The 15,094-nt window shown below is 41.3% G+C and overlaps 1 protein-coding gene across 1 annotated transcript in view; it reads right to left on the reverse strand.

Moving 5' to 3' along the window:
• CNGB1 (cyclic nucleotide gated channel subunit beta 1) overlaps positions 1-2,743 on the reverse strand; it is a 36,647-nt gene extending 33,904 nt beyond the window's left edge. Inside the window, exons 1-2 of the mRNA XM_067550312.1 lie at positions 2,512-2,743; positions 425-581 (exon numbers count right to left, since the gene is read on the reverse strand). Coding sequence (XP_067406413.1) covers positions 425-581; positions 2,512-2,743 — 389 coding nt within the window. The remainder of the gene's footprint in view (positions 1-424; positions 582-2,511) is intronic.
• Between the last annotated feature and the right edge of the window lie 12,351 nt (positions 2,744-15,094).

Below are 15,094 nucleotides of genomic sequence, written 5' to 3' on the forward strand. Positions count from 1 at the left end.
CTCCACTATGCTACACCCCTGTTGAGGCAGCATTACTTTTTTTCCAGGGGTGGATTTATTAAGTTGATTTACAGATAGATTGAGCAGGTCTTCACTTCCACTTAATCGATCCTGAAAAATCGATCTGACAGCAGCGAATTTCAGTGAAGGCATTCCCTAGTTCACTGTCTAATAGTACCTGGAAAATTGGCTGCTACACTGAAACATCCTTAACTTCTCCTTAACAAATTTTTATCTTGGTATTTATGGACCCCTGCAATCTCTCAAAGGTGGAGCAGGTGCCACACTTGTGGGCAGACTTGAAGATAATAGTTTAAAGACAACCCAAGGGAACTGTTTAAGGCTGCCTTGTCAGTGTGGGATGCTCCCTTGAGCTGAAGTCTGGCACAACAGGAAGTGGATAAAACATTTTCCAGACCCATACCTCTTTGGAACCACAGACTCGCTTGGTACTGTGAGCATGTGGGATTTATTCCTGGAGGACGGCGGCAGATGGGTGCCATGTTTCTGCACCCCTGCAGAACTGCTGTTGGCATCCACATTCCTGACGTTTACAATGGGATAGCTATTTGACGATGGCTCTTGGAGAGAAAAAATACAAAATGAATCAGAAAAGGAAAAGGATTCATTAAAAGGCAAAATATCTCTACAATTACTTGTGACCCTGTGTTTTTGCTCAAAGTCAAAATTAGTCAACCCATTGCCACTGACGACAATCTAAACTGTATCCAGCCTTTAGTTATGTACTTTTTAACTTATATTTAAAGCACATGCAGAACCATTCAGCTTGGAAAAAAAACTGATGAAATCCACAAAATTCAAAGTTAAGTTCCATCCTCATCTAATGATATTTCTGAAAGGGAAGAAAAAACAGGCCAGAGCCTTGTAAATCATCACATCTTCATTTACTTCAGTGACCCACATCAGCTGAGGATCTGGCCTATTAGGCACCACAACAGGAGTTGATCGAGATGCTTTTCTTGTGCTCTTATAGCTTGAGAATAATGCCATCTTTTAAATAGACTATAGTCGCCCATTCCGCATTCTGGGGAAAAAATGGTGAAGTGACTAAGATTATCAATCTCAAATGCTGCCAGGTAGGCATCCATAAATAAAGTCCTTCACTCCTACATACACACCACCCATAATATTTCCTAAGGGGTGTTACACATCAGAATTATGTCATTAACATTCCAATTCAACTGTCGATTTCAAATTACATGACTGCATGCTTTTACACTAAGTAAGACATTATTTAAATAAAAACTTGAAGGTTCTTGAATCAGTCTTGCACCAATCTCGAAATGACCAGCCGCACATGTTACGGCTGGGAGCCCAGAGGCTGACCCAGGTCCCACTCTGCATGCCTGGCCTTCACCTACCAAAACCGCAGTGGCTCTTCTCAGCACTGGGGACCGGGAAACAGGATGGACCCAAGTCTTGTCAGAAGAGAGGGGTAAGGTACAGGATGCAGGAAGTGGGGGCTCCTGGGAGGCAATAATAAGGGAGGGTTCCCTTGAGGTTTCCAGGAAGTGGGTCAGACCCAAGGCTCACCAGTCACGCTAAAATCCTTTTTATTGGTTCTGGGGGGTGGCTGGTGGCCATTTCTTTGTGTGTGTCTCAGAGGTGGCAATGCGACAATCACAGCCAACAAGTCCTTACAACTTTTAGTTACAAAAGGTAAAAATTCCATCTTGTGTAGAGGACCATGCACCCCTTATGCTCAGTGCGTGGCTTTCTGCACAGGGATGATTGTCAGCCTAAAAGCACAGGAGAGAGTCGCATACACAAACACCTTCAAACCTCTCCATTGTTTACCATAAAAGATATTCAGCTAAAAGCACAAGGCAAGCAAAACACAAGAAACTTCACACAACAAACGCTACAGAGCCTTAAAAAGCCATGAAGGGGCAGATTCTGCCACCCTTACTCCCACAGAGTGGCGAATTTTAATGTTGTTCTGTCACGTACCAAAAATCGTTCCATTTATTTCAGGGGGGCTATTTGGGGAGTGTGCTAATGTTTGACATAAGAGGGGCAGAACCTGGCTCTTTCATTGTGAAATAGACCCACAAAAGCAAGATTAACACTTACGGACTAAACTGTTTATAGCTAAGGACAACAGTCCCCTTCCCTTCCTTTGTTCTTGTTGAGTGTGTGTGGGCGTGTTAGTGACAAAGTGTATGTGTATTGGAGATTTAATCCTTTAACTGTGGATTTGCTTTTGAGATTTTTGAGCCATGAGAAGAGGAGTAGTGTTTTTTGGTGTTTTTTTACAACCCAGACATTTTAAAATGTTCTTTCTTGGGTGAATTTGACAATATAGTAATCATAATACAGCGGTATTAACATAAAATGACTCCATTATAAAAATAATGTGTGTCACTATGTAGCAAATATGGAACATGTTTTTGTTTTTTTTAAAGCAACGGCAACAGAAAGGACACATGGAGATAGAAGTCCATGCCCAAAGCCATGCAAGCACATCAGAAAAGCCATCTTCTGTACTACCTAAGGGATGAGAAGGGGACCATTCCTCATTCAAAAAACTGGGGTTCTCCACACCAAACTTTTGATCTCTGGAGATGAGGACTGGGATGCGGGAGGCAGTGGTGGATCGGTAGCTGGGAACATTGGGTAGCTGCTCTACTATGCCTTGGGAGGCAAGGGAGGAGCTCCTGCAGTCAAGCGGCTGGTCATGCACCAGGCGATCTAACTCAACGTCTTTGGTTTGCTTGGACATGATGCTAGGAACCTAGGCGCTTCAAGCAAAGGACAAGGCATCTGAAGCTGCAACAAGAAACACAGAATCATGTGAGACAGTGTTGTTTTATTTCCAGAGAAGCTGTTTCTTTAAAAAAGTAAAATAGTGTTGGTGGTGATTTTTGTTTTAGTGTTTACAAGCGCAAAAGCTAATAGCAGTGGTTAGCGTCAGGAACAGAGCTAGCAAGTGACTGACAGGCTTCTCTTACAGAACTTTACCAGTCAGCCTCCATCCTGATTTTCAGCACCGAGTGTTATTTCACTACTGAGTCTCTTCTAAACAGAGACTGACACTCCTGACATAACTGGAATGGCAAATGTTCATTGAGGAAAAAGACACATCTTACGTCTGATCCAAGCAATGTTCTCCAGACATGAAAGGGCAATTAACACTTTCCATTACTTCATTTCTCTTGCCTGCCCAAAACCCACTGTTTTCATTTTAAGGCCTTTACAGATCTAACGTCTTTCATTCATAAATTTCCCAGAATATGAAACAAGCAGTCTCCAAAGCACAAGTCCTAATAGAATATGAGTTGGGTCAGTCTGAAGGGCAGACATTCATGGTCCCTGTTTCCACCCAGCTGAAATGGATCTGTATCACAGATAAGTAGAAACCCAAAAATAAAAAGAAGCATTAAGGGTCTAATGTTCAAAAATATCTATACATTCTAGGTGCCTCTACTTTTAGAAGCCCATCTAGAGACAGTTAGGGGCCTGCTACCAGCACTGGCTACAACAGCAGAAGGAAGTACTCGGCACTTGAAAATCAGGCCCTAGGTGCTTGAAAGTGGACACCCAAAAACTGAGGCGTCTGGAGTTAATGGACACTTCTGCAAACTTTGTTTTGAATATACACTATTCTCTATACATGTTCTTGTTGCATTGGCAGTAAAATGCTGGAGAGAGAGAGGGCTCCCTTCCTGCTCTTGGGCACGTAACATTTTCTGTGAGGTAGAATGATGTGAGTCACAGCCCAATTTGTCTTCTACTGGAATCAAATATTGTGTCTTCCTGCTTAGTAACACCACAGCTGTAATATTGATATTACTTTTCTGTTCTGTGGCCTTCTCTTACAATGTGCAATGTTCATCTACAATCATCTGCCAATGCAATGCTCTTCTACTCTCCCACCAGGCAAAAGAGCGTCTGGGAATAATGGGCAATGATGAAACCACATTGCACCAGGCTCTACGAAGTATCCATGTGGTATTTTATTTTAAAAGAAAATTTAAATCACTACAAATATAAAGCCATAGTCTCTGCTGTACTGAGTTTCCACAGGACTGGGGGCATCAAGGAACTAGTTACAAATCACTGGTTCTCTGCCCAGTCCCAGGCACGGGGGCTGTTCTAACCTGCATTATCTGGCAACAGTCTTCAAAGGATAGTAAGAGCACAGCACGTTAGCCATACCTGTTTCCTGTTCCATCCTGTCCCCAATACAGCACCCATGTCATGGTCTCTGCAGGGGCTATTCCAGCCCTGCCCCCCACTGGAGATGCCCCCATGCTGTTGGAATCCCTAAGGGAAACAAGGCCAAATTCCCTCCCAATTTTGTGTTGCCAGAGTGATGCAAAGGGGACTAAGTGGAGTAGAGAATCTGGCCCATAGTTCATTTACTGACTGATTGTTACTACTTTTGTGTAGAAAGATGGTTTAGGAGAATGATTTTGAGACTATCCTTGGGGCAAGTTTCACTTAAATGCAGAAGCCTATGTACCTTTTAAAGATCTTAATGCAAGACTTATGTGAACTTAAGCAGTACATTGGGGCTTGGGAACTTCAACCACAGAAAAGACACACCAGCTGAATTGCAGTGTTGCTACTGAATTTTAATGTTGTTCTATCAAATGTAGCTGCAAGAACACATACCTGACAGTTAAGAAAACTCTCAGAAAAGTAAGAAGGGCAATGGGTCAAACCATCCCTCAGGAAACTTAACTGAATTCAATGGAGTTATGCCAGGAATGACATTGGCCCAGTGAGTCTAAGATAGTTTTATAAATAAAGTTCCCCTCTAATTTTTGTTACCAAAACATTACCTCCTAAAATGTTAAATTAAAATGCATTTGATGTAGCCAGTTATTTCCCATATTGAACAAGATAGCTGAGAAAAAACCTCTTTTCTTCTCCATGTCTCCTTCATGTGAAGGAGAAATTCTTATTTCACAGTAGGGATTAGTTAATCAGCAAGATTAAGTGCTGTGTATCTACCAGCCTCTTATATCTGGGCATAACTGACAACAACATTGCTGCTATACTGCTCCCATAGGATGCTTTCAACTAGTAAAAGAAAGACCGCAAAAAGCAGGTCCATTGCACAGAAAAATCATTTGTTTGTTTCCATGGAATAAGAATTCAAAAGGGTGAATCTATAGTCTTTTTCCCACCAGACATCTCATTGTCACTTTCTGGTTATAATAATTTCATGCCATTCTGCATTATATACTGTACCTTCAGCATCAGTTCCAGCAGCTCCAGCTTTCCCCTCTTCCACCTTCAATAAACAAACCAGTCTAAAGAAAAGCATCCCATTCCATTCCAATAGCGAAACAGAAAAACAATGCTTTATATACAAGGGTTGAATTTTAATGCAGTTTTAGTAGCAAACTGAGAGTTAATATTTCTAGAATACGTTAACAAGTTCTTCTGTATCTGGGGAAGAAAGACAAAAGGGGATCTCTATGCTCAACATATCAGCTGTAAGCTCCTTCCCTAGACAGATTTCATACAGTTCATTGATTTTAAAGCAAAGACTCTACTTAAAGGTTGTGGCAATTTTTTAAAAATACTGTATAACAGTATTTGATGAGCATAAAGAATACATTATCAGTTGTACAGCATCCTGAACACTGGGCTGGGCATCCTTTAATGGTGCTAGGGTTTTTTTGTTTGTTTTGGTTTGGTTTTTTTGGGTGGGGGTGGGTGGGGGGTTTCAGTGGGACACTATGTAGAATTTATGGGTTTTTTTATAAGGGGAAACACACTGACTATTTATCCTAAATTCAATACACAGGAAGTGTCTCTCTCTCATATTTGTAGTTTTAAATCTTTTTGGTTTAGCTGTGTCTAGCTGCCATACTGTTAGTATACATTACTGAAGTAAATCAGTATGTCACAATCCTGAATCCCCAGCTTTACTCTGGTATTTCGTCTACTCGCTTTCCTCCAGCTCTGCTGAGTCCAACTTTCTAACTTTCCTGCTGAGCTGCTCTGTCTAAAACTGTAAGCAACTGAAACGCATTCAACTACTAGGGCTTTCTAGATTTTCTTTTCCAAAGCAAATTCAAGACTGCAGGGTCACACTGTCACTCCTTCTTGCTCCGTGTATGTGTATTTATATTTCTTTGATAGTTCCAGAAGCAAACCCTAAACAGGTACCCAGAGGCAAGTCCTGAAGAAGGCCCTGAACACAGCAGAATTTGTATGGGCTTTACTCCACAGAAAAGGGGCAGGAAGCCCTTGCAAGAGGTTTGCACCCTCTGCACCTCTCAGAGCACAACAAACTACATAGGGAAGAGAGAAGGGTTGTGTGGGGGGCGGGTTGGAGCAAAGATGCAGGAGGAGCAGAGCCAGTGGCTCTTAACAGACAGTTTCTCTTTATCTCAAACTGCAGTAGTTGCTCAGCTGCTTCAGCTAACTTCTTCCGCAGCCTGCAGAAAAGAACTGCCAGAGTCTGCCCCACTCAGAAGCTTCTTGAGCCTAAACCAAAGTATTCTCTCTCTACAGGGATAACTTTAAACTTTCAAGTACTTGCCATTTTTCTGAAGGGGCGGGCTAGCACTGCAGCCTGAACACCTGAATTGCAAGAATTAGAAGCATTCTTGTACCTGTAGCAAAGGACATTTGGGATCAGTCACTTTGTCTTCTTCTCCCTGCTCCAAACCTGGGGCAGCTGTTGCAGAGGAGCACTCATCCAGCTCACCACTGTAAGCAACACAAGAAGAGTGAGGCCAGAATCTACCTCATGCAGATGAAAAGCCATGAAATGAAAACAGGATTTCTTCCAGCCATTTCTCAGCCTGTGCATATTATGGACAAGAGACAGCCTGGGAGTGTAAATGTCACTAATGAAAAGGTCTCTGAGTGTCAGGTTGGAAGACCACTACTTCATAAAGCCCATTTGCAGATTAATGAGAACACAGGATTATACCATAGACATAGGCAGGGGCCCGAAGGAAAAGAGTCTTAATAATTGTTGTTAGTGTCAGAGACCACAATCCATTTAGCCATTTGGAAAGCCTGCTCTAAAGAAAATAGATATTGGTTATTCCAAAATGTTGACAGAAGCATCTTTTTCATGGCACCAACATGCAGCCTTTAACTAGAAATAGACAAATCTCAGTGAAACATAATGTATGTGATGAAAGTTTTAATGACTGTGTGAGAAGGGACCTTCTTATAAGGTTGGAAAAAATATTAAGTGAGAGACCAGTGAAAATAATATAAAACATACATATCATTTGTAGAAAAATAAACTCATCTTGCTGTGCTAAATACATTTCTAATTTAATTGAGAGACTTCCATAACAGCATAGACTCAGAGACCAATTTTCAAACAGAAGCATCTGTATACACCATCTTAATCCCACATTTTCACGTCTACATTAGCAATGAAGCACATAGTATTCTTTTTCTATTCCTAACTGCCAACTTGAGTGTCAAAATACAGAATCTGTACATCCTACTCTGCCATCCATATTTGAGAAATTGGGCCCACAATATTAACATTAATAGTTTAATGTGACTGTAATAGTAGAAAAATCACCAGGTTGCTGTGGTTGGTGATCATCTTCTTTTAATGCTCCAATAGCTCTAATCAAAAATCACCCGAAAATCAATGTGTTGGTTGTTGTGGTTGTGGTGTATTTTGTTTGTTTTTTGAGGGAAAATGGGGATAATTAAGAAAATATATAAGAAAATAGCTAAATATGTGAAAATTGCAAAATCCACATTAACTATGAGGATGTATAATAAAAAGGGTGAGTCTTTCATCTGCATCTACTGACAAGTTGTTACTTCAGAGAATTTTTATTTTCATTTTGATTAATTAAAAACTATTCAAAATCCAGTCTCAAATCTTTAGATCCTATCCTAGAAACACTCTCAGCCTCTCTTTTTTCCAGTAAAAATCCAAATACGCTGACAGAACAATTGCGATTGAAACTGAAATATACATTTTGCTAATAATAAAGGATTTCACCAACATGCAAAACTCAATAAATTACAATGCAATGGTTACTGAAAAACAGTTTCTGATACAATAATAAGCAAGAATTTTTAAGTTTAAACATTGAACAATAGTGCATTTTCAGTTTCCAGGTGAAAATCTAGGATCTTCAGTTTTTTAACTAAAAGGCAGAGTGTAGTATTGTAATAGTACTAGTAGTAGTAGTATATTAGATAATAAAACTCCAAATGTTTGCACCACGTGAAATCAAAACAAACCATTCAGCTAAGCAAAGAAGCTTTCTACTGCACCCCTTAGTCATCTATAAAGATTGTGGACAGTTCAACCATTTCCTACAACAGAAAAATGATTTAAAAGTTTACCTACTTGTATTAAATTGCATTTGTGGCTATAACACATAATCCCATCTTTAAATCCAGCTCCATAATATTCATAACAATCCTGAATGCATTTTATTAACATCTACGTTTTTAAATTATCTGGAACTACTTTGAGACCAAGATTTTTTTATTCTGTCTCTCTCATTTTTGATGTCTGCAGATTAGCTGCAAATCCCATTTCCTGGTAATCAGATCGAGTTGCTGTGCAGACAGCACTGCAGAACCTCCTGTGGGAGGGGGCAACAGTTGAGGGACCAAAGGACTGCAGTTGCTAGGAGAAGCAGAGCAGTTGCTAAGAAGAAGAACATGTCGCTAGGAGACACTTACTGGTTACTAGGTACCACACATCATTGGCAAACCCTTGAATAAGCCAAGTTAGCAAAAGCATCCTTTCCAGGCTGAGTTTTAGCAATGATCTGTGACAACAGTGCTGTTTCCTACACAGCGACATAGAAAAATAAGACTGGAAGGGACCTCGGTAGGTCATCTAGTCCAGTCTCCTGCACTGAGGCAGGACTAAGTATTATCTAGACCATGGATAGTCAATAGGCAGACCACAAGCCAAATCTGGACTGCCAGACACTTTTGTATGTTTGGAATCTGGACCTTAACCATACCTTGATCAAGAAATCTGGATCTTGACAAAAAATAATTCACTACCCCTGATCTAGACTTTACCTGACATGTATTTGTTCTTTAAAAGCTCCAATGATGGAGACTCTACAACCTCCCTAGGTAATGTGTTCTGGTGTTTAACTACCCTGACAGTTAGGAAGAAATGTGCATGTCTTGCAAAGAGCATAACAGTTGCCATCGGAAAGAACACTAGAAGATGTGGAACATTTGACCTGAACTCCAACTACATTCAAATTCAGCCTAAGGTTGAGTGAGGTCTGCTTTGGCAAACCTGCTATGGTTCACATGAATTCTGTGTGTGGCTCTAATCTTTCTGACAAATCCAGATATAGAAAAGTTTTTCTCTCGCTGCAAATATTTTTAAAAACAATGAGAGTCCTGTAGCACTTTAAAGACTAACAAATTTAATTTAATGTAATTTAATTGTTTTTGTTAGTCTTTAAAGTACTACAGGACTCTCGTTGTTTTTGCTGTATACAGACTAACATGGCTACCCCTCTGGAACAAATATTTTTAGGCAGCTGTTTGTCAGTGCCTTCCAAGTTCAAACTGTGCTCCTCGGGAGACATTACCAGCAGCACATCATGTAGATATTTTCCTACCTGGCCTCTAGTCTCCTCTGGCTCTGGCAAAACAGTTAACCTATGCAACAAGCATGAGCTCCTCAAACCTGAATCTTGCCTGCAGGTTTGCAGTGAGATTCAGCCTATGACAAAACCAAGTTTGTTTGAACCCAAACCTTCTAAACTCCAGAGCCTGCAAACTCATATCAATCGATTCTGACATAAAATCATAAATCCATGTTGAGCTAAACTGGAAAGAATTCACACAACTCTGAATAGCACTTACCCTGCAAGCTTTGTTTCTTCCTCCTCATTACCATTCTGGGAACATGATGACTGCAACCTTGGGAAAGGAAAGGTTTCTTATATTAAATATTCATTGTCTTATACATGTTTGGAGCCTTAGGTGGGAATTTGAAATCCTTAGACTGTAAAAGTGTAGTCACTTCTACCTACAAAACCCTGCAATAATCTTCAGGTCCCCTTTGGGCAGGGGCATAGGGTTGTACCCACTCAATACCACAAAAGAAACAACTGGAGAAGAGGGATTTGGGAATATTGACCATGTCTTGTTTCACAGGCCTTGATCATTTGTGAGTTCTTACTGGGGAGAATACAGAATAGCTACAGAGGAATGGAGTAAAAATGTTATAACACAGAGAAATACAGTCCTAGACACTAAAAATTCTGCTTGCTCTTAAAGAAGAGTGTTTTTTTTCATAAGACTTCATTGTTCATGGATTTCACACACACACACACACACCCGTTGGGCAGGAAATCCACTGCTGGCCATGTGGAATGTTAGGTTTCCAGGAAAAAATCGTGTAACGTACTTCCATAACAAATCAATAAATATATTTTCAGTATGGTGGAAGGAAGCACCACTAAGCAGCGAGTGAATGAAGGGAACACTGGGGGTCACTTTATGTTAGCACAATCATTTATTGTAAGGAAAGCTAATCAGGGAGAAGGTATGGGATTCAGAACTGCAGAGCAGCAAAATCTATCAAGAACAGCATCCTGGAAGTTAAATTCACACACAGAATTCCGTTTCTCATTTCTGATCTGGCAGTGAAGACAGGTTTTAAACAAAGCTCTAGAAACATAGGGATTGTTATACCAGTTCAGTTTTTCCACCGCTGTCTCTCTCCCCTCTGTGGTCCCAGTGCAGACTGTGTGAGCCAGGCCCCATTATAGGGGTTTTACACCTTTATGGTGGACTTGGCGGATCATTGGTCAGAGTTTGCTCAGGGTGGGAATGCATTCAGCACACTGTTAAAGAGAGTCAGAGCTCCCATTCTGGCATGCACTCTCCCAGAGGAGTGCAGACTGAGTTAGCCAGAAAGTCTCTGAAGAGTCCCTGTGACACAGACATTCAGATACCCACAAAGCAAGCTGCTGAGCAACATTACTAAATCACATTTTAGCTGCTTGTTTGAAGGCAATGTAAAAAAGAGAACCCCCTCTTCTGTATGTGTGTGCAGCAATGCTGACATCCGCTGGCCAGCCTGACTCAGCCCAACTGTCTTCCCTTCTCTGTGGATAGCCTATAATGTTAACTTATTGATATCCCAAGAGATATATTCCAGGTGCAGTTTCCTATTCAAAGATAGGGCCATGAACCATTTTCTATGGCTATGCCAGGGCCATATATCACGGGCACTGTTCCTTCTTTTCTTAGCTTCATTCTGATTTTCTTCTCCAGGCTCTCCTCCATTACTCTGTTAGCTGATGTACAGAATGAGATAAAACCAGCAGGATTCTACCAACGGACTCTCTTTTTTTACTTTTCCTTTGAAACACCTCCCTTGTCCCACAGGATAAGGAAGGAAAAAACAACACCATTCTCCCTCTTCCCCTATTAGAGAATGCAGATCCTGCCTGATTCCACAGAGCTGACCTCTCCTGCAGCATTAAATCACACTTTGTAGGAGGACGGATTTCCTTTGATTCTTGTATAATATGGTCTATAATTTGAAATCATATTACAGATGTATTTATTCTTGGAAATTTCTTTTCTATGTGCTGAATCTCTAGCCGCATGGGGCCACTTCCTGCTAGGATTTTATTCTGCAATGATGTTTTATGGAAAACCTGAAATTCAGCACTTGCAATTATTAAAATTTTCTCCCCACCTGTAATTGCTGTTATTGAACTCAAAGGCGCTTGCATAATTCACTGCAGCCTCTATGGAAACCTTTCAGGCTGGAGTATACTATTTATTATCTTTTGGATGCCCACCACACTGGAGACTGTAGCTGATTAAATTCTAACAATCAAGTCTTTCTAGCAGGGATTTCAAATCTGTAGGCTCATGTCTCCCACAAGACCAAGGAAAAGATCAGTTTAGTAAGTCTTTAGTTACACTGTCGCATCAGGGTTTGATCCTGCTCGCCCTGAAATCAATGACAAAACTGTCAATGACTTCAAACATATAAGATCAGACCCCATCCAACAGCTTTTGGGAAGAGATGGGATGAATTATATGGAGAAGGGGCCAAGAATTTCCAGTTATAACAGTAACTATTTTTTAACAAGCCATTTGGAAGGGATCTAAACTCTTAAGATTCAGGACATAAGCCAACCTCAAACTACTGGAGATTAGGAAGAAACTTTCCCTGCGGGCAGGTGATCTCATCATAACTGCAGGGTTTGTTGCACCTTCCTCGGAAGCAGATAGCATTGGCCCTGTCAGAGGCAAGATACCAGACTAGCTGAACCACTGGTCTGATCAAGTCTGGCATGATCCAAATCCCAGTGAAATCAAAAGGAAAGTCAATTGCTTGTTTTAGTAACTTTTGGAGGTTTGCACTTTTGTGGACTGGTGTGAATTACCATCTGCCAATTAACTCACACAACATATTGAATAGATATAATGAAGGAACGAACACATATGGGTAATATTCAACACTCCACAACGGAGTCCTTAATTCTTTATGAGACAACAGCCCTTTCCAATATCAACCTTCTCTTCCTACCTCTTTTCTTCTTCCTGAATTTCCTCCCTCTGGGGGTGGGTGGGAGGAGCGTACACTGTAAGCTCAGCCTCATTGTCCCAGTGCATCACTTCTTCTCTGGTTTCATTATCCCCGTTAGAATCTATCTCTTCCATCACAAGATCCACCTGCCCCTCGGGGAGGATACAGGCTGAAATGGGAATGGTAGAGGAAGTGGTGAAGTGAAGATAGCAAGTTTTATAAGAATCTGTCCATACAATAATACTTTTTACACGTGGAATGTAATATAAGTATTACTAAACAGAGTTGTTTTCATATACGCCAGAACTCAGAAAAAGTAGCTCAGGATTTGAATAATTTTCAGTCATACCAGAGCTGTGCTAGACATTAGTTTTGTGCAGTTTTCCCTAAGGAAGAAGTTCAGGGGCTCCACAATGGGTGTGGATAAGTCAAAATAAGAACCAGTCCTACCTTGGAAAAATAGCTTTCTCTGTACTCGTACGCCAGCTATTGGGCCAGATCTTCAACTGGTGTAAAGTGGTACAGATCTTTTGACTTTGTTGGAGTGCCACTGATCTACACCAACTGAGGAACTGGCCCATTTATCAGACTGGGCCATAATCTGTCTAGTCTTTTAAAAATATGCAGTGCTGGGGAAAGACCCAGAGAGCTCTTGTTTGCTTGCACTCTACTATAAACAGCAGCTAGGATTCTTCCTTGTACATGCTAGGTGAAATTCACCCCAGTGCAGAGACACGACTCCCTTCTCTTCCACACTGGTTTACACTCTGGGGCTGGGGCTGGTGGGACCACACACTCTTAGAATACTTGCCTGGGTAGAGAACTAGTCCAGTACCTTCAGAGCCGTTCTGCCTGCCTGTGTTCTCAGCAAGCAGAACGCTTCCAGGAAGCATTTCTCCACACGTATCCATGCTGCTGCAATGCCTGCTGAAGTCAGTTATCCCCAAGTTTTAATTAACCCTGCGCTATGGCATTGCACACTGCACATAGGAACCTCCCTCCACATGCTAGTCATTTGCCATCACTGCAGGGAAGTAATACTAGACAATCTAATAGTCCCTTCTGGCCATAAATTCTACAAATCTGTATGTCACACCATGCTTCTAGAAAGGCCCCCAGGCCTATTTCCTGAGAAAAGCATAGAGAAGGGGTCTGATCCAAAGCCCAGCACAGTCTATTATTTTCAGCCGTACTAGATCAGGCCCTGTTGTCTATTCATATCTTAGATACTCTCTAGATGCATGTGAGAAAATGAAGAAGAGGAGTTAACACTACCCAGACTCTGTAGTACAGGGGCAGGTAATTCTGACAACTCAATTCAACAGAACTTGGCCACAAAACATAGAGAGCCTTTGATGCATTTAATAAGAAAGTATGCACACCATTAAAAAATACAGAAAGGTAGAACAAGGACACTTGTGATCCAGCCTGTACTATATTTTTATTCCATCACGTGCTCACTCAGTAATACACTATGTGACACTGTACTAATACCGAACATTAAGTTTACTTAGTCTATTTTTTTATGGCAATACAATTATGAAAACACAAAGAAGAAGAAAGACACTTTTCTAATAATGTCGGCTCTTGTTTTTAGAGCATATCTGAAAACAGGTCAACAAAGAGCACTCCACTACCACACGGGCACATTATAAACACACAGATAGGATATGTTATTCTGGTTGTGTGTGGATGGTAACTCCTCATTAAAGCTGCCAATCTTGTAAAGGAGACTCGGGAGAGGAGCAACAGGTTTCTGTGAAAAGGAGGCATCCAATGGTTTTTGACAAGCCAACCCAGACTGTGCTGTGTGTGCATTCTGGAGGTTTTCACACAGAGCCCCTTTTGAAATAATGTCACTGCGAGGGAGTCACCCTGAAATTTTTCAATACACTAGATCTGAAAAGTGGCATTGTCTAGGGAAAGGTCAGCAATTGCTCAGGCAGGATTAAGTTCACCCTTGCCGAAGGACCAGCACCAGGCCAATGCACCACTTATTCACCCAGGAGCGAATTTCACTTGATAGCTATTTGCTATTCTGGGTCACACCCCCCTCCCACTTGCTAAAGCAGGACAGTCCTGTCATGGAAGAGAGAGAATACGAGTCTCCAGTGAAAAGTTAAGTCATTGTGAAACAGACGTCAATTCAAAGAAGTGAGCAGGTTTCAGCTGGCATTCTCGGTGCTAAATATTTGGTATGTTGTGGCTTTTAAAAACATTTTATGGTTTCAGAAATGACAGAAGGAGGGAAAAAGAGGAAGGTCCCTTTTTGGAAGGCTGCCTGAGAAATATAGTTCAATCCTCACATCCAGTATTTGTTCAGCCTCGCAGACATTCCTCCCGGCCACCTTCTGAAGAGCCCACAGCTCTGTCGCTGAGTTCTACAGACCAGTCAATGCCAAGTGAAAGCAGGGAAAGAATGATTATTGGTGGTGATCAGAGTCAGATTGTCTCTAGGAGCAGACAAGGAAAGTGAAAACCTCCGCTCCCATTCACCGAAGAGGTGGTCAATCACAACATGTTTAAATCTTGCGATGGGGGCATTAGACTTCCCTCTGTAGGGGCATGGAGCTATAGTTC

Source organism: Emydura macquarii, unplaced genomic scaffold (assembly GCF_026122565.2).
Source record: "Emydura macquarii macquarii isolate MOO-44397 ecotype Brisbane River unplaced genomic scaffold, CSIRO-AGI_Emac_v2 contig_295, whole genome shotgun sequence".
Lineage (NCBI taxonomy): Eukaryota > Metazoa > Chordata > Testudines > Chelidae > Emydura > Emydura macquarii.